This window comes from Caretta caretta, chromosome 8 (assembly GCF_965140235.1).
Source record: "Caretta caretta isolate rCarCar2 chromosome 8, rCarCar1.hap1, whole genome shotgun sequence".
NCBI classification, from domain to species: domain Eukaryota; kingdom Metazoa; phylum Chordata; order Testudines; family Cheloniidae; genus Caretta; species Caretta caretta.
In genome coordinates, this window is record NC_134213.1 from 88,115,861 (window position 1) to 88,136,129 (window position 20,269).

General features: G+C 38.9%; 1 protein-coding gene across 14 annotated transcripts in view; it reads right to left on the reverse strand.

The window, feature by feature from the left end:
• LRRC7 (leucine rich repeat containing 7) overlaps positions 1-20,269 on the reverse strand; it is a 402,665-nt gene that overhangs the window by 38,159 nt on the left and 344,237 nt on the right. For 13 of the 14 annotated variants that reach the window (XM_075131746.1, XM_075131744.1, XM_075131741.1 and 10 more), the window contains 5 exons: positions 17,117-17,228; positions 16,692-16,872; positions 13,899-15,576; positions 8,065-8,214; positions 1,682-1,801 (listed from right to left, as the gene is read on the reverse strand). In XM_075131746.1, the coding sequence (XP_074987847.1) occupies positions 1,682-1,801; positions 8,065-8,214; positions 13,899-15,576; positions 16,692-16,872; positions 17,117-17,228 (2,241 nt within the window). The remainder of the gene's footprint in view (positions 1-1,681; positions 1,802-8,064; positions 8,215-13,898; positions 15,577-16,691; positions 16,873-17,116; positions 17,229-20,269) is intronic. The other variant, XM_075131740.1, reaches the window with a different exon arrangement.

A 20,269-nucleotide genomic window follows, 5' to 3' on the forward strand; every position in this document is an offset into this window, starting at 1 on the left:
ACAAAATCACATTATTCAGTATATGAGAATTTAATTTTACAGAAGACTCTGAAATTAATTTCAAAATGATTGTTACATTTAAGCCTTCAACTGGTGAAAAAACGAAACAAAATATTCTAGGTCACGTTCAATGCAAGGGAAATTAGCATTGTCATAAATACACGTTAAAAATACCTATTGAGAATGAAAAGTAAATAATATTCATCATTCATTCTCTCTTTCATTTTCATAGATTTTGTTTGCAAAGATTATATCAATGCTTCTTGTGCCTTTATAGCATGGTTTCTGCTGTATAAAGGTTAAGTTGAGAATAAATCCTTTTCTAGAAACAGAAATCACTTAGAAACAGAAACAGAAATTCTGCTGAAAAAACATCTCTATTGTATGGAATGTTTTCCCTTGATTTCATTTGTATTCTATATATTATTTTAACATCCATCATAAAAGTTAATTATTTGAAGCTGGGAGTCCGTTATTGCCAATGCAATTCAAACTGCTGACGATGGCTACAACAATGGATAGTGCCAATGAGTTAAACAGATTCTGATGCATTGTGTAATGTTTTAACATACCACATCTGTACAGCAGGATATTGAAATGTCTACTACGGATTTCACTTTTCAGTTTCTTATCACAATAATGCATATCAGAGTTCCAATACAAGACATAAAATATATTGTTTGAGCTGATGAGTCTAATCCTGACCTCACATATACTGGAGAAAATCAGGTGTAACTCCTCTCAGGAAGGAGAATCCTTCTCCCAGCTCCTGTGTATACTATACAATCCCTTTGAGTGGTTCAGCCTACTCTCAGTGCCCAGCTCCACAAATGCAAGGCCAGGGCCCCATCTGCCTTCAACCACCCGTTGTCTCTTGCAATGATTTATGTTCCTGGGGATTCCAGGAGGGAATGGTCCCTGGGCTGCACTGAGCAGAGTGACTTCTATTGCATCTGGACCTGATGACCTACTTGAGTAATTCTCCTGCACATTTATAAATGACCTCTTTTCACTCTATAATTTTTGTAATGGCAAAGACTGCTGCTTCTGTGTTGAATGAAAAAATCTGAAGCCAGTAGGAAAATATTTACCTGATCAATACTTAAAGGTATTTGAAGTGCAGCATTCGCAAATATATTCATTATGTCTTTGGACCTGACTCTGATTCACGTACACCATTTTTACTCACTTTGTTCACTCCTCTAACTAGTGCAAGAAAGATCAGAACCAAAACATGTAGATTAACAATTACCACCAATGGCCAAATTTTCAGCAAGCCTTGAGCTGGTCTCTTTCTCCACACTTAGTTTTAAATTACTGCATTAAATTACTGTACCCTAAGAATGTAGGAATATGAATATTTTGTGCAGCTAGAGTGTGCAGTTATTTGCCCAGCTATCTAGTTTGTGTATGCAGAACATACTGGTACATGCATCCACTTTTGCAAACATAATAAGTTAACTTGGCATAAATGAGCTCAAAAACAGGTTAGAACTGAAAATATGATTAGATTATGAATTTACAAGCTGTTCTAAGCCTTGAAGAAAAAATGCATTGCACCTATCCTGTGTCCACTGAAGCCAACTGGAGTAAGGGGATTGCTGCTGATTTTGGTGGGTGAAGGAAAAAGCTGACAGTACATAAATGTCTGATTTTATATCATCATGTTGCTACTGGTTACCTTTTTAGTAATGGTATCTGGTGGCACATCCCGCCTTCCAAGTGGATATGGGTTCCATTGGCTACTAGCAGAAACATCTTCTTGTCCATTGTCTAGAATGTTGCTCTGCTGTGATGGGGTCTATTGTAAAAATGGTAGGATATACTTTAGTGCCTTGACAGATCACTGTATAAAACCACCACTTACTTTTGCCCCAAATCCACCTTGTTCAGTTGCACAGCATTTCATTTGTAATGGGAATCATTTTATGCTTTATCCCCATATCGTGTTAATGTATAAGAACTATATACTTGCTGCAGTCTTGACTGCACTGTTGTCTGTGGACCTTACTTTAAATGGGAGAACTTTAGATGTTCATTAATTATCTTGGCAATAATGAGAGAAGTGAGAAAATTAACTCAAAGTCTGAAATCATGGAACAGTAAATATTTTTCTGAAATTACATTTTTAACACAATAGTGTGCTACAGAATCACACAATCTAAAAACATCGTACTGCTCATTCAAACTGTAAGTAAGTAAAGAGCAATGAAAGAATGTATAAATATCTCACCATCATCTATAATGTAAATATGAAATGTTAAATTTACAATGCATTTTTTTAAAATGTTATATTTAATACAGACAATACTGAAGTTATAGTTGTCATACCTTGGGTTACCTTCTGCACTGCTCTTACAGACCCCAGTTCAGGAAAGCACTTAAGCATATGTTTAAATTCCAATTAAGTCAATGGTACTTAAGCACATGCTTAAAATTAGGCACATACTTAAGTGCTTTCCCGAATAAGGATGGACTTAAGCACATGTTTAAGTGCTTTCCTGAAACAGGGTCATACTTCTATTATTCTTTTCTGTTTCCTCCCCCTTGGACACATTTAATCCTGGTCATTTTCCTTCACTGGTAACTTTACTCATCTCTTTTTCAGTCATTTTTGTGGTCTTGGTGTCCTATTCTATCTTAATCTAATTTTATTTTCCATTTATTAATTTTTTTAGTTAGGCTTAATTAATTTTTATTCACATAAACATAACTTTCTTGACTGAATCCTTTCAAAATCCTGCCATCACAGGGCAGATCCAGCCACAGGAGAATTTCTACAATGTGGAGGATCCTCTGATGATACTTCTGCTGGCACAAATGCACGGCTAGGAGAATGAGAGCATGGCTGTGAGTCCATTACATATGGCTGATCCCTCATCTATTGTAACAGACCCTTGGGACCATCAGCAGATAGCATAAATTAAAGCAGATTTTAAACCACTCTATTATATGCCAGGGACTGGCCCAGTGCCAAGAAGGATCAAAGGAATGCAAAAGTTGCTTAGAGCCATTACCGTACTGCTTACACACTACTGTTTTCCTTGTCTGCAGTTCAGAATCTGGGCCATTGTTTCAGATTATTTCCAATTGGGTTTTTTGCTTGTGGAAACCCTTTAGATATCTGAGTACTGCCAATGCCTCCTACCCTGTTTCTCAGTTTGGTTGAATGAGACTGCATGATTGCAATCCCCTTGGAGTCATGAAAATGAGATGTGTATCTTGAGAGATTATTCAAGTGAGCAACATTAGAAATGAAAACTTCCCATTGCATAGTCTCTATTCTGAGAATAAAAATACACAGAGAAAAGCAAGTGTGTCACCCGTGTGATGTGACTAATTTCACCAGTTAATCCCCAGAGTTACTCCTACTTTGTAAAACTGATAAGAACATTTAAAACAAATCATGTGCTATATGCTATTCAAAGGACTGTGCCTCTATGACAATATTTTCTGACAAAGTAACATACTGTGTGACTGTTTGATTGGTCCTAGGGGAGAGAGTAATATACTTTTGATCCTGAAGTTCATCTAAGCAAGAATCCATACAGTGTTAAAAATAATTATCATATGAACTTTAAAATTGAAGGCATTCTTCTGAAAGAAGTTCCTTTTTCCACTACAGAGAATGTGGTGCCATTTTTATAAGACAGTGACTGTAATTGTAGAGGTGATTTAAAGCTGCGGAATAAAGAAAAATGATGCAGTTGTTTACTGTTTTCTGTACAAGATTGGGAAAAATCTGTGATGATTGAGCTTTTCGTTTTTGACAGGAAAATGAATTTGGCTGCTTATAAAGTTATTCATTTGACAGCGGCTGAATGAACTGCACATCAATAGACGTTTTACACCGATTACATCTAGATAAAAAGTAAGAAGCAACAGTTCAATGTGATAGTAGAAAGTTGTCTAGATTGTTGGGCTCAACGGGTAGTGATCAATGGCTCCATGTCTAGTTGGCAGCCGGTGTCAAGTGGAGTGCCCCAGGGGTCGGTCCTGGGGCCGGTTTTGTTCAATATCTTCATAAATGATCTGGAGGATGGTGTGGATTGCACTCTCAGCAAATTTGCGGATGATACTAAACTGGGAGGAGTGGTAGATACGCTGGAGGGGAGGGATAGGATACAGAAGGACCTAGACAAATTGGAGGATTGGGCCAAAAGAAATCTGATGAGGTTCAATAAGGATAAGTGCAGGGTCCTGCACTTAGGACGGAAGAACCCAATGCACAGCTACAGACTAGGGACCGAATGGCTAGGCAGCAGTTCTGCGGAAAAGGACCTAGGGGTGACAGTGGACGAGAAGCTGGATATGAGTCAGCAGTGTGCCCTTGTTGCCAAGAAGGCCAATGGCATTTTGGGATGTATAAGTAGGGGCATAGCGAGCAGATCGAGGGACGTGATAGTTCCCCTCTATTCGTCATTGGTGAGGCCTCATCTGGAGTACTGTGTCCAGTTTTGGGCCCCACACTTCAAGAAGGATGTGGATAAATTGGAGAGAGTCCAGCGAAGGGCAACAAAAATGATTAGGGGTCTGGAACATATGAGTTATGAGGAGAGGCTGAGGGAGCTGGGATTGTTTAGCCTGCAGAAGAGAAGAATGAGGGGGGATTTGATAGCTGCTTTCAACTACCTGAAAGGGGGTTCCAAAGAGGATGGCTCTAGACTGTTCTCAATGGTATCAGATGACAGAACGAGGAGTAATGGTCTCAAGTTACAGTGGGGGAGGTTTAGATTGGATATTAGGAAAAACTTTTTCACTATGAGGGTGGTGAAACACTGGAATGCGTTACCTAGGGAGGTGGTAGAATCTCCTTCCTTAGAGGTTTTTAAGGTCAGGCTTGACAAAGCCCTGGCTGGGATGATTTAACTGGGAATTGGTCCTGCTTTGAGCAGGGGGTTGGACTAGATGACCTCCTGAGGTCCCTTCCAACCCTGATATTCTATGATTCTATGATTCTAGAAGCAGTAGAACAGATTAAGAAAGATAAACACATCCCTAATTACAGGTTTCAGAGTAGCAGCCGTGTTAGTCTGTGTTCGCAAAAAGAAAAGGAGTACTTGTGGCACCTTAGCGACTAACCAATTTATTTGAGCATGAGCTTTCGTTGGTTATGTTTACTGGTTAGTCGCTAAGGTGCCACAAGTACTCCTTTTCTTTTTACATCCCTAATTGTTTTCTTTGACTCTTTGAGCTGCCATTGGCCAGTTAGGCCTTAATTATTGCTCTTTTGAGTCTGAGCAACACTAGGGAGAAAAAAAAGGAGCAAACCACCCAAGTGGTGTTGTTTGGATATATTACAGCTTTGAAAAGCATAATGCACATGATCCTTCTTACTTTCACCAATGGAAATCAGTAACCTCTTTGGAGTCAAATTATGCTGCTGTAAATGAGAGGAGGAGAAGGCCTGGAATAAACAATTGACGTAGTCATTCTTGCTATAACTGCTCAACTGGTATAACAGGCATTCTCCCTAGTACAGCAATCCTGGTATATAAAGGGCTGAGGCCCAGGTCCTCTCCTCCTACTCCAAAACACACCATTTATTGGGCTCTTAGCTCTCTGTTAAAAGCACTAGCTGCTCCCCTTGATTCATAGCACTAGAAACCAGATTGTGTGCGAGTGTGCTGTGGGGACAAACTCCCTGCTACATCTCCTTCCTTTAATGCACCTACATATTGGAGGAATACTTTTGCTTCTAGAGTTTCTGTCCCTTGCTTGAGTTCTCAGAGTTAAAATTAAAATCAGATCCAGCTGACCCTATAGCTGAACATCAATAACTTAAGCATAGTATTGTTTAAAATGTATTAAAATTTGCTCTTTCATCAATATATACTCCAATTAATGTCAGCAGGGATTACATGCATATAGAATGTATCCCTTTCAAAACTTTTAAGTAGACAAATGTAGAACTGAAAATTAAGAAACCAATAAAACATTGCAGATGTTTAAATGTATGATGGTGTTGTTTCAATCTGTCTAGATGTGGAGACACCTGCAAAATGAAGTAAGGTTATTTTAATAACCAGGATAATGATAAAAAAAATCTTAAACAACAAATCAGAGAGAACACATCAAAAGCTGCCACAGTCATTAAATTTGCAGGCTCCACGGATGTGGATTGCCCACAGGCATTCAGTTTTCAGAAAGAAAAGGTTGATATATGTAAGCAATCTTTTTTCCTGTGAGATATGCATTCTGAATGTGAGAATTTCAAGTGACTTATGTTTAGTTATAAACATTCTACTGTATTACCCTTCTTTGAATAAAAACTGAATCAACATTTTCTGTGAAAACAGTCTGAGTCCACAACACACTTGCAGACAATTCCAAAATTTCCAGTAGACACCTTTCAAAGATCTACATAGTGCCAGTGGAAGATTTATAGTTTAGCATTTAGTTCACAAGTTATTTATGTCCCACAGCCAGAAATGCAAAATGTTCTAGAAGATATCAAGGAATAAAAATAAGCAGTATTAGGAATTCAAAATATTACATCAGCACTAACTTTGTCTTTGCTGTGCAAATTGTATAGTAAGAGAATATCATTCTTCCACATTTTTTAAGATGAGATTTTATGGTGGCATGTAGCAGATTGTGATTGAGTGCTTAACAGAAGGAATATTAGAGTAAGAGCTTGGAGTCCTTAGTTGCTGGTCACAAGAATACGCACGTGGGGTCATATATCACCCTAGATCCACACATGTAACTCCCCATTGACCAGAATGCATTAAAGTCAAATATAGCATATGACCTAAAGTTCTTGATGTGCATGATATATGAAATACCTCATTCATAAATACACATGCATGAAATACTAAGGCTGTCTGGAATTACATGTCAAAATGATTCCTTGCTAGGACCTGGAACAAGAATTAATATATCACCCAAAGATATATCAACAGTCTTTGAAAGAAAAAAAATATGACAAATGCTGGAAAACTCCTTTTCTAAGTGAGTACACATCTATATTTAAGATGACAATTTGGTTGTCATTAATTTTGCCACATTGGAGATGTACAAGTACAAATATGAAGGTTTGTAACACTCTGGATAAGCAGAGAGTGAAGGGCATAAGAAACTAACCAAATGTGAAAGGATAAGTTATTAGGTGCAGCTTGGCAATGCAATGTGTGTATTTGTACTGTTGAAATATTCCGGTATGCTTACTGGCTGGGAAATACAATACACTATATGTATTAATAGTTAGATCAGGCTGTTAGACTCCAGGTCAGCAAAACTCTTATGCCACATGGCTAACATTAGAGCATGTGAGTAGTTACACTGATTTCATATGCACATGCATAAATAATATGACTGTTTGGAATTTTATGTCAACGCTATTCCTTGCAAGGACCTGTCCTTACTTCAGTGAGACTACTCTCACATGTGTTAAAGCAGAGATTAAAGTCCCTTCTACATCACGCTATGAATATTTTGGCAAGATTTTAATGGGTAACATTCTACTCTATCTTGTTATAGCTACTTCGTTCATGAACCATGTAGATTAGTAGATGTTTATACATGTGTATGATGCATATATACATGCACCAATATATCAATAATAGGTATGAAATCAGAAACTGAAAAGTTTTAGAACACTAATTTTCTTTTCTATATCCCCAATACTTAAAACCAAAATTTAAAAATACTGTAATTGTAGCCAGTAGGGGCTCAAAGCATGTCAGTGCTGTTACAGATAAATTAGTGGAAAGTGGAACACCTTGGCTCCTGTGATGCAATCTACATACATTCTTAAAAAAATGTCTACAGTACCATTTCTAGGATTAAACATCTACAACATGAAACATAATCCCAGCGCTATTCCCAGAACATATAATCAGGATAACATTAGTCTGCAACACAAGAGCAGAAAGCAGCAATAACAGCCATGTGAGCTAGTTAATCCAAAAAGCAAGGTTATTAACTAGGCAAACTATGGTACCAGCATCTTTGCTTTTTGGACTGATTACAGGGTATAAGCATGAAAAGCTAAAGCAGGAAAAAGCAAAGGGTATTAATTTATTCTGTGATGTTGGTATATACTGGCTATCCCATACTTACTTTTGGTAGAGGTAGCTCTTGCTGAATTTGGTTTTCAAATTTAGATCTAGTCTGCAAGTTTAAAGTCATGCTTCTGCCTGCATGCATTGCTGACAAACCTCCAGAGTGCAGCATGCCAAGGTTAACAGTGTGGTGTTTGTAAGCAGCGGTCTGAGTAAAGGAAATAACCACGTGACAGGATATGAACACACATGCTCATTGAATTAAGTATCGCAAAAACATGGTTAACTTCACAGGTTTTAGTATAAGCAAACAAACGATACCAAGAAATAAGTAGCTTTTTGATGCATGCACTCAGTTGAACAAAAGCACATACAGTACTGGTTATACATAAAATGGATACCATAAAAAGACTATAACACTGATAGAAAATGAAATATTTTTTATACCCATAGTCTGAAAACTCTAGTATATTGTACGGTACACGTCATTTTATGGATATAGGACCAGGGACGCCCTATACTCCCACGGATGGTCCAAAAATCTGTGTATTTGAAGTGCTGGGAAGTAATAGCAGGAAAATCCATACAAGAGGTCTCTGTACCATCTTGTGTGCTAAGCTCTTTGTGGAAGAGAGGATTTTGGTTGGGACAGACACACAGTGAATGGGTCTGTGCACGCATGGACTAAATGGACCAAAATTCCACATGACAGGATCAGCTGGCTGGATCCACTACTGCCCATTTCCTTTATTAGCAGCTACAAACCAGCTGCACAGGCAACCTGATATGTTTGGGTTGAGAATTCCATCAGTTAGCACAATATGTTTTCATCTGGAGCAAAGACCTTTTACATGAAGGTTGTTACACTTCCTACATCTCCATAAAGGTTGGTCCATAAAACTGATCTTGTGCAAAGTATCGCCATGGTCACAGTCTCAGTTTCTGACTGTATACTGCAAATTTACTGTATATTAGATCACTTTCAATTGCATTAATCAATATGAACCTAATTTAATTAATCAGGATCTTCACTGCATGCTTTATATGAATGAATGTATTCCTTACACCAAACACAAATATTTAAAATAATTGTAAAGTATGTCCTAAACCAACAAAATCCAGAAAATACAAAGTTTAGCCTGAAACCTCTGTTCTTAAGATACCACATTTTCATTAGGTATTATGTGGTCTCCAAACATGGAGTAATTTTACATACCACATGTACAGCAACGGAGGTAAGGAAGAAGTTTCAATCTTGAAGATACATTTTTTAAAGTTTGTCTGTTTGAGCCTTAATGTTATTTTAATATGCATCATTCTTTAGTACATGAATAGCAATGGGTATCTTGACTTCAGAGTTGTTAAGATCCAGCATAAATTATGTATTTGAATACATTTTAAAAATGCATATAATTTACACATTAGACCACAGCAGTTTTTCAAAGCCGCTTTGATTTATGAAACAAGCCCATATTTATAAAGTGTATTTTTGGCTGGATAGTCAAACCATGCATAGAAATATTATATCATCAATACTATATTTTGCATGGAAAATAAACATGCTCATCTTTCTACAGCTAAATGGGTATAACAATAATCTCCACACTGAAAAGCAATAGTTGTGCATATCCAATGCTACCATTACAAAGTTAAATAAGCTACAGGTTTAATATTGCCCCCTAAAAACACCAATGAGGGTTAGAATACATTTTTGACAGTTTACTTATGTTTTTTCCCTCTTTTTAAAAAGCTATGATGTATTTGTAATACACTATTGCCAAACACTATCCAGAGCCTTTCAATGCTCTCTGAGCATTACTGAAAAGGTAGGGTTTCAGCAGTACACCCATCTCACTTCTGACAAAACCATTAGCAGGTTCCATTTTTCTTTTGGTAAGGACTCCTGGAAATCAAAAGAATTAAGCCTTCTGAGTTAGTTTTTCCATGAAGAGTGCATATTAAAGGCAATGGAGTCATGTATGAAGAACTTCTGAAAGCCACTACCATCCCAAAGCTGGAGAAGAAAAGTCGTAATGAGTTTGTCTTCAAAACCTAGACCAATCAATTATTTACTTTAATATGGCTTCGGTTAGTGATTGTCAGAAGTAGAACTGACTGGAAAATTTTTGTTAAAACAGTTTTCATTCAGAAAATACCATTTTGATTAAACTGATTTTTTTGTGAAATTGTATGGATTTCAGTGAAATTTCATTTAAAAATTGGAAATCATTTTGAAAATGTCAAAACATCCTATTTCAAAATTTTCAGAACAAAGTTTTGATTTTTCATTTCAAAACATCTTTTCGTTTAAAATTTACTTATTTTTTATAAAAATAAAAGGGGGATCAAAATCAAAATTGAAAATGTCATATATATCAAAACAAAACATTTTTAGTGACCCTAAACAATTTTTTCCCAGAGTTTAATTCTGCAAAAAATTTCAAAATTCCAGCTTTATGTCCCAATTCAGAATGAATTTTTTTTCACAATCTCAAAATTTTTTGACGGATGGAAAATCAATTTTCTGACCAGCTCTAGTCAGTAGTTTTCATTGGTTTGACCTTTTTTATTTTAAAGTGATGTCATGTTTGAAACCCCAATTAGTCATGAATGATACATTACCAACCACAGACCATATTCTGCCTTAAAGTATACCCCTATTGCACATCTGTAAATGAGAGCAGAATTTGAACCCTTATTACGAAATCATCTCATTTATATAAAAAACAAATCTACTATCCAGCTATCCTTTATGTAAGTTAGATGGGTTTAAAAAAAAAAGGAAGAGGAAAAACAGTATAATTTTTTAATTGCCTAGTTTAATTTTATTTTTAAAGGCAATATTGCTTTGATTTGTAGTCGCCAGCCCCCAGCAACTCCTTCTTTCCTTTTCCAGCCTGGCTTTGGTGTTTTTCAAATACTGGCCCTGCTTTAAAGTTGAACCTTTACTTACAAAACTAAACTGGGAGTACTGAATCCTAATCTGGAAAACAAGCAATTCCCATAAATTTGGCCATTTGAAGAGTGTTGGCAATTAGACATCAAAGATAAGGTCTAAATCTGGTTGCCAAGATTTGGAGGTGGTTGAGCCTCTATGGAAAGTAGATAATTTACCTTTTATTTGAAAGTAAAAATTCACAGCAGCCAAGGTGCCTGTTTTTCTTGCAGGCCTGTCTGACAAAGGATGCACAAGTAGCCTTTAAAATGTGACAATCAGGAGTTCAAGTGGTGAGGCTTCAGTGGGAAACGTTCCATGTTTCTCCTAACCCAATGTGGCACTCAGCTGTGCTTCAGAGGTAGCTTTGGTGCTATGAAACTTTAGGAACAGATTTTCTGACTCCTGCCTGTGGCAGCATAGTAGGGCTTAAAAAGCACCTTATGGGGCCACAAAATAATTCCCTGCATGGCCTTATCCTGTCCTATCTGCAAGCTCCAGCACAGGGGGATGACAGGGGTAGGGAAGGAGGCATTATAAGGGGCAGGTCCATAATGCATGGCACTATGGAGGTTATGGGTTATGTTGCAGCACCTAGATCATTCAAGATAGGCTACTGTATGTTAGCTATACACTTTATGCTGGGGATAGGGTAACCATATATCCCATTTTGGTCAGGACAGTGTCCTTTTTAAGCCCTACCCGGGTGTCCTGATTTTTGGGACAAATGCCCAGTTTTGCCCAAAAAGTGGGGCACCCTCTCCAATGGGGCAAGGAAGAATGTTTGGGGAGGGGGGAGTAGGGTTGCCAGTTGTGGTTGGACGTATTCCTGGAGGTTTCATCACATGACATAATGTTTAATCAAAGATTAGTCTAATTCCTGAAGACTCCAGGACAATCCTGCAAGGTTGGCAATCCCGGGGAGAGTGAGCGGCAAACGCCAGACCCATGCAGGGGGGTTCAGGCAAGCAGTGATGCCAGGTGGCTTGGGATAGCCCTGCATGCAGGAGGGAACTCAGGCAAGCAGCTCAGACCAGCTCTGCTTGGGGGATTGGATGAGAGACTTGGAAGAGCCCTACACAGTATCCCATTTTCCCTTAGGGAAATAAGGTCACCCTCGCTGGGGACCATTTTTGACCCTAGAGCAGCCAAGAATCTGAAGTATGCTGTGACACAGAGGTCCCTTGGGGGTTCGCTACTCTGTCAGCAACTCCTGTGAGGCCTGACATACTCACTACAGCTAACACTTGTCACGATATATATTTAAAAGGTGTCATGTAATATATCACTGGAAAATGAATAACTCACTGATCATTAATATTCTTGCATGATGTATGTACTGTCAACCCACAAGGAATTATACAGATTTTCTGGAGTTATGACTAAAACGTGTTTAAACCAGGCATATCAGAAGGAGTTGATAAAATAATCTTTTGCCCCCCCCCCCCCGAACAAAGGAATGTGGTTGCGTCTGCTTGCATGTATATTCCATCTAAATTGAGTAAGGTGTGACAAAAGAATATTTGCATGCCAGGCAAAAAAAGCCATAAGGAGTGCAAGTGGGGAAAAAGTGATCACATTGTCAGTGGGGGATGGAGACTGCACTCCCAGGAAGCCTTCCTGCCCTTTGAAGAAGGGTCAATGAACTCAGAGAGATACTTTTCAAAGGTTTACTGGACTATAAAGAGAGGAGCAGAGAACCCCTAAGTTATTCTTCACTTGAGGAGACAAGGAAAACCAGCGCCTTGGACTCTGTGGGGATTCCAAGAGCTAGTCACCGACTGCTGGAAAAGGAAGATTATACAAGGTAGTTTCCTCACCAAAGACTGTAGCTTAAGTGAGATCTTTGCCATTAGAAAGCATATTTTGACTTTTTTTTGTTGGTAACCCTCTCTATTTTTACCCCTTATCCTCACTTAAATCTCTCTCTTTTTGATTGAATAAGCTTGTTTTTACCTTTTATCTAAACCGACCAGTGCTGTGATTGAAATAACGGTGATTGTCAAACCCCAGTTAGATTAATAAGCTGCAGAGTATAGTCTCTTTAAAGGAGAAACAAACTTAATAAGATTCTGTGAGTGCTACAGTCAGAAGGACTGGACACTACACAGCAGATGGTTTGGGGGAAATTCAGGACTGGGAGGGTCTTGGGGTCACTCTGAAACAGTAACTAAGCAGTGGAAGCCAGGGTCTGACATGCATGCTTGTGTTCAGGCTGTTGGTATCAGGGCTGTGAGCCACCACAACATAACATTTAAGGCACCCAGAGTTTCAAAGCAGGTGGTGACACACCCCTTACTGATCTGGGTTGAACCCCAAAGTGTCACAGATACAAAGGTGGGTGACATAAAGCCATCTTTGGCCCCTCCTCCTCAAACTCTGCTGTGCACTTCCTAGAGGTACAGCCAGCATCAGACCCTTACTCTACTTTTTAAGTGGAGTTAAGACCAAAAACTGAAAATCTTGGTACCTATACTGCCATCTAAATGAGTTTTAAAAAGTTTTTTCAATTTTTTCCTAAAATACACCATGAAATAGCCCTTACAAAGCTGAATAGGGAACTTCATATTTTTAAGTAAAAATTAGATTTTTCCACTAAGATTCAGTCCTTTCTAGTTTTATTTCAGAATCTTCTACTGTGGCTGATACTGCTCTTTGATAGAAATTATGGTTGTAGTGTTTCAGACAGTTCCAAAAGTAGTAACTAAATGAAGCAGGTTTTTTGGTACCAAACACTTTTATACATAAGCCTCCATAAATCATTTACCCAAGAACCCCCAATACTAATTGATTATATATCTTATGTTAACAAAATCCTTCACAGAAGAGTTCCCCATAACACAAATACAGGGAATCTCAGAATCAGAAATATGTATATTCACCACTGTACGTGCACATACTTAGAAATATTAAAATATAAAACTAGAGCATTAATTCCAGAGAAATGTCAAACATACCCTGTCTAACCTTCTAGCTTCTATATGTCTAAGTAGCTGTTGTCTCCAGTCAGCAGGCATTTTAGCACAGCTCTCATTTCCCTTCACAGGGGTAGGCCTTGTCTTTATATCACTGTTATCTGAAGGCTTGTCACCATAGTTACCCAAGTTATAGTCTGATGGTATCTTTTCCAATAGAGCTGCCATTGTAGGCCGAGCTGAAACTGGTCTAGTCTGAGATGTACCGTAACTCTCTGTACTGTAGCTTCTTGCAGACAATGGCCTCCTTTGTGTAAGGTTTTTAACTGGAAAACTTCCAGACTGGGCTTTCACTTCTTGATATGAAGGGTGTTCATCTTCATACCTGCCATTCCTTTTGAGGAACTGGGTTTCAGACACTGAGATACTGCTTTGGCGTTCCATAGCTGCTCTATACTGAGGTCTGCTATACCTATCACTCTGAGGCAGTTCGTGAGGTTCGCTTACTCTTCTATACATTGACATTTCAGTGGAGCTTGCCAATGAATCTGCTCTTCTCAAAAATCCTGACCTTGATCCCTGGGTTGAGAACTGAGCACTAACAGCCTCCTCATTAACTGAAGGCTGAGAGAATGAAAACATGTGCTCCATGGGGGGATATCCTCTATAGGCTCTTGGACTAACCAAATCCTTGGCAATGCTTTTACTCTGCTGGGGAACATATTCTGGATTGTGTTGAAAAGGTGGTGGTATCCTCTTTTCTGCTTTAACTTCCACTGCTCCTTGAGGGTTGAAGCTTTGGTCAAACTGATAGACTTTTTTGGTTACAGAAGGCTTTTGCTGCTGCTGTACCTTAACACTTCCATAACTCAGTAACTCATCATCTAGCATTGGTACAGACTGGCTACGAGACATACTAGACATACCATGCTCCTGTCCTACCATTTTATCTAGTCTTTCATGGGTTCCTGCATTGTCATTACGGGATGCATAGTTTTCTAATGGAATATTATAAACTTTATATGTACCAATGTCGATCTCATCAATACTTTGCGACTTCTTAAATTTACTAGTTTTTAAATCTCTCATCATTGGGGAAAGCCTCTCTGTACTCTTGCTTATTGCAATAACACTTTTAGAAGATTCTGGACGGCAATGAATATGTGAAAAGACATTACTAAGACTTCTGTTAGCATTTGAATCATGATACTCCCATGCTACTCCTGGAGAAAAAGTGCTAGCTGCTTCAGGAGATTCTTTGATATGATCTTTCCTTTCAGGCAAAGGGCTGGTGGTGGGGGTGCTCTCCAATTTAGAAGGAAAAGCTGTCCTATCTTCAAAAGGACTTGGAGTTCTGGTCCAATTCTGCCAAGGATTGGGAGGAGGCACTTCTGATTCAGGTGTGTTTCTGAGTGTAGGCTGTTCAAGTTCCAGGGGAATGCCAACTATCCTGTCTTGTCTAATTAAAGGCCTGCGTCCATGAGCAGATGTGCTTCTAGATTTAGAGCATAAGAGAGGGTTAGTGCTAGGATTCTCCACTGTGCTCTCCTCTGCAACAAACCCTGTGTTATCATAGTGTGGGGTATCATTCCAGCTGTCAGCAAAAGTGTCACTCATTGGATGCCTATCATTGCGCTGCTGCAGATTTCCCACTGGAGCAGACTCTAGCTGGCTGAGTAATGGCTTTGTCTCAAGAGGCTGTGGAAAAGACTGCGCAAGCCTGCAAAAAGTAAAAATAAAATGCAATGAAGACTATCAGGTCCTCTGTTACAATAAGTGAGTATCAGCAGAAAGAAAGTCTTACAAAATATCCTAATAAGAAAAGGACTAACCACCTTGGTTAGTCTCTAAGGTGCCACAAGTACTCCTCTTCTTTTTGCGAATACAGACTAACACGGCTGTTACTCTGAAACCTCCAAAAACATCCTAATGTTTTCTCATGTATATCTATCTCTTTGGATTATATTACAATACATATAGAAATTATGCCGGTGCTTTGTCACAAAATCTGGCATTTTCTAACTTTTCAGAGCTTAGTTTTGCAACCTAAATAACTGTTTTAACATTTTTTTGTATGTAATATAACTTATTTTTCAGCAAAGTGGGTAACTCTGCACAAAATAATTCATCTATAAAAGCCTCTGCTGTCATAAATCCAGGAATTAACACAATTCCAGGCTGCAAAATGAAGCTTCTGAAAATTTGGTGCATGATGGCCCTGATCCTCTTGTCCAGTTGGACAGCTTTGTGCTTCTGCAGCAACGGAATGGTGGACCCATAAAGCAAGCTTAACCTGCCTGTGGAGGATTCCCCATGTGTAGGGACACATTTCAGTGGCAAAGAGCTGCTGTAGCAGTTTCTATTCTGTGTTGCCAGTGTAGGGGCATGGCTGGGGAAGAGCCCTGTGCCCTGGCAATCTCCAGCTGCTACAATGATCCCCTTCAGGCTGTTGATAACCAGTGAAAATTAAAGCAGCTTTCAGGCTTCTCTTATTTGTGCAGGGGTCCTATTTTAGGACAAACTGAGGGCTGTGGGAGTATAAAGGTTACAAGCATTCTGTCAATCCTAAAGTGTGCCAAGCACTCCTCAGCTGCAGCTCAGGATCTATGCACTTTCAGTATGTGGTTATTTCACTTTAGAAAATATAATAGCGAACCTGACTCTCCACTGTCTTCACCTTGTATTGTTATCTCCACCAGGGCAAAATGGGTGTAAAATGGTACTCTTCTTGTTTGACAGCCTTAAATACCCAGTATGCCCTCACTTTGCCCAGCTGTATTTGACTACACAAAGTGAGAGGCAACAGAGAATCAGACCCAGTAAACATATACACACCTGTTACCCCACAAAGAATTATTCACTGCTTCTTTGGCAGTTGTTTGCAAGGACCCCATTTTAACACGAGCGTTAGAGGACCCTGAGGAAGCTTGGGAAGGTGAATAGTCTGAGTAAGTGCCTGAGGAAACACTGTTATTGAGACAGTGGATTTTATCTGCTTCAGATTCATCTGTTGATTCTGAAATAAAATAGAACAAGCATTATGTGGGGTTGGAGCATTCGGAAACTAAACATACTGGAAAAATAAATGTTCAAACTGATATTATGCATATATTTAAAAACATGTTTGTAAGATATCTGCAAATCAGAGTGTAGTATCCAATACATCCCAGCACAATGTATTACTTCTAGCTCATCTATCTAGCAGCACGTATTAAACATGCCTTCACTGAATACCTTTGGGAGTCAACATACTGTAGTACCTTTCTTTTCTTTACCCAGAAGAACAAGTTTGGGTTGGTACAAGGGAGCCTCAGCCACTGAAGGGCGAAGTTCTCCTATCCTCATGTCATTAGCAGGGTGTCCAAAGGAATCCTGAGAGAGAGAATAATACTGAAGTATAAAATAAAACTATAATAAGGTGGACTTGCAGAAGGCAATGAAGAAACAGCCACATTTGTCATGAACATGGAACTACATAAACCCAGGCACAGACAATATCATTCTAATCATGCTGAATTTGTCACACTACAGTTCTACTTATTCATTAAATATTATAACAAAGCACTAATATTATGATGATAGCGTGTTTATTCTGAAAATGCAGATGAACTAGATAGAACTTGAGATGTGTCAAAACCACACACACATTCTTGATGGAGTAAAGCTTACAAAAATGTAAAATTTAAGTAGAAATGAATGAAAATTTAGAAAAAACTATTCACTTATTGACGAATTAAGTACTACTCGTTCATTTGTTCCAACTACAATAGGACAGATCTTTACAAATTCAACTGTCCCTACATCTGCACTGAACCAAACAGCTATCTTGGCTCCAAAAGAATTTTCTATGAATTTAGGCTAATAATAATGTTAACCCTGTGTTTTGAGAGCAAATGCTAATCTGGCTGAATTTCAAAAGGTTTCCTACATAATGTAAACAAGATGTGTGCTGCTAAAATCCCTCCTGCAAAGAATTAGACTGATAAGTCATTTGTTTCTGTTTTTAAACAAAACGTGTGCTTTTATTGGTTAAAATATGTGTTCTGACACATTTGGTTAATTATGACTTGAAAGTTTATTTTAGAAATTATAGTTTACAGTTCTCTTTAATAGAATAATTCATATTAGGATTAAATTGAAAAAGATTTTGAATATCAAAATTCACTAGGTTCACAGAATTTAAACAATAATGTAAAGAAAAATTAGGGTTGGAAATGCAGGGAGAACTTTAAATGGTCTGATAGAATCCCAAAGATTCTGACTCATCTCTGATCTACTTATAAAACCCTTGTTTTACAATACCTAGCATTTACATATTTCTTTTTCATCCATATATTTCAAATAATTTTATCAAGATAAGTAAGCGCTATTATCCCAACACACAGATAAGGAAACTGAGGCACAGAGAGGTCACGTGACTTGCCCCAGGTCACAGTGAATCAATGGCAGAGCCAGGAATAGAACCCAGGTCCGCTAATCCACAAATCTAATAATCCATGGTTCCCCCTTAAGTATTGTTTCTGATATTGTATGAATTGGATGAAACCTTGTTATGGGATTGTGGTTCATATGTTAACTGAATGGTGAATTCACACCTAACGGTAAGCATAAGCCCCAACTAAGACAAAAGGAGTGCATGAACCCACCTAGAAGCTTTTGTTAAGTATTGTTTTGGGCAGGTGTGTGTATGGGAAGACAGGACACGGAGAAACTGAGAAGGAATGAGGGGGGGACCCACACACCCGCACACACAGAAGGGAGTATGATATTGAAAGTATGATTGCTGTCCCTGAAAGAAGCCTAGGGAGAGGTTTTTGGGTCAGGACCACAGGCTGGAAAGAATGCTCCTGGTGCTATGAGCAAAAGAAGCTGTTTCGTGCTATTTCATTCCTTCTGTGGTCAGAGACAGAGGACTTCATACATGCTTTGTAAATAAAAAAAACTGTATTACCTGACTACCACCAATTTCTATTCCCAACTGGTACACTCACTGGACCCCAAACTTTGACTTGCTGCTCGGGTCAAAAGGAGCAACAATATTTTGATTTTAGGGGCTGATAAGGAAGAGTAAGGGGAATTAACTCAATGGATTTCTTAGACCCTGCCCTTTTGCCTTCCTAGTACGGAAATAAATTCATATTGAGTCCTTAGATTGTGTAAGATTGAACCCATTTAATTTAAAAAGTAAAATAATTTATGGTTGAGGGGCCTTCTCAGTTGTTCCCAGCAGTAGCTCCTCTTTTACAGCTGTCATTTCCAGCATTAGATTCTTTGTCCACAGCTCAACCATAAAACTGTCTTGTTAAGTCAACAACCCAACCTCCAGTCAGAAATGCTCTAGACTCATCCATTTGTTCATGATCCACTCACCTAGCAGCTGCTACTGCTTGATGATCTCTTACTTCACTCAGAAGTGTTTTAGCCCAATTTATCCCTTTGTTTTTCATTTCCAACCAGACAGTTGCTGCTTCCCTCTTTGAGAATCTTTATGATTCCATACATGTAACTGGGCCCAAAAGCTGCACTGTCTGACATCTCCAATCTGACTGATTTTCTGTACTAACCAGCTATCGGATATGCTCTGAAAACACCAAGAAACAAGAAAGAGGAAGAAGGGAAGTGAGATAGTGGCTTGAACCACGGAGGAGTAATTAAAATTAGGAACTCACAGAACAGGGCAGCTAAGTGAAAGAAATGGAGATATGAAGAGGGACTGTTCTCTGTGCTTCTTCTCTTCCCTTCCCATCATGATATGGACATGGTTCAGGTATGAGGAGGAGACTGCACATGGAGACCTTGTGAAGGACACAACGGGGGAAGGGAGATAGTGGAAAACACACTATCTAGAGGAGTTACACGGTGGATTTAAGCCTGGGGGGGGGAACCCTGGGAAGGCAGTTATGGAATGCAGCCATAAGGGTCACTCTGATGGAACACAGGCTCCAAGGGATTGTCTTGTGGGGGGTACCCAGCCTCAAGGAGCAGGAAGGCTGATATGGGACACAGCCTTGGGGAGAGACATGGATGGTCGATGAGTTAGGGTGAAGACAGATTCAGAAAAGACCTTCTGGGAAGAGTGGACACAGGTTTGGGGAAGAGGGGATGATGGTCTCTGTCATGGGAGAAGAATGGACATTTGGCGGAGGAGAGTTGGTAGTAGAGAGAGAGGTAGAGAATGAGTGGTGTTAGAAGGGAGAGGGAGGAAAAAGTTGACATTTATAAGTAGGAGTGATGGAGGGAATGTTGGGGGAAGAGAGGTGGTTTGAGCCTTGCTGGAGGTATACTTGTAGCTGAGCACTTCTGCTTCAGAAGGTGGAGGGTGGTTGAGGCACTATAAGGCTCTGTGTCCCCAGCACTTTGTTGGCAGTTATTCCATCAATAGTGAGTTAAATGACTTTGTGGAGAAGATGAAA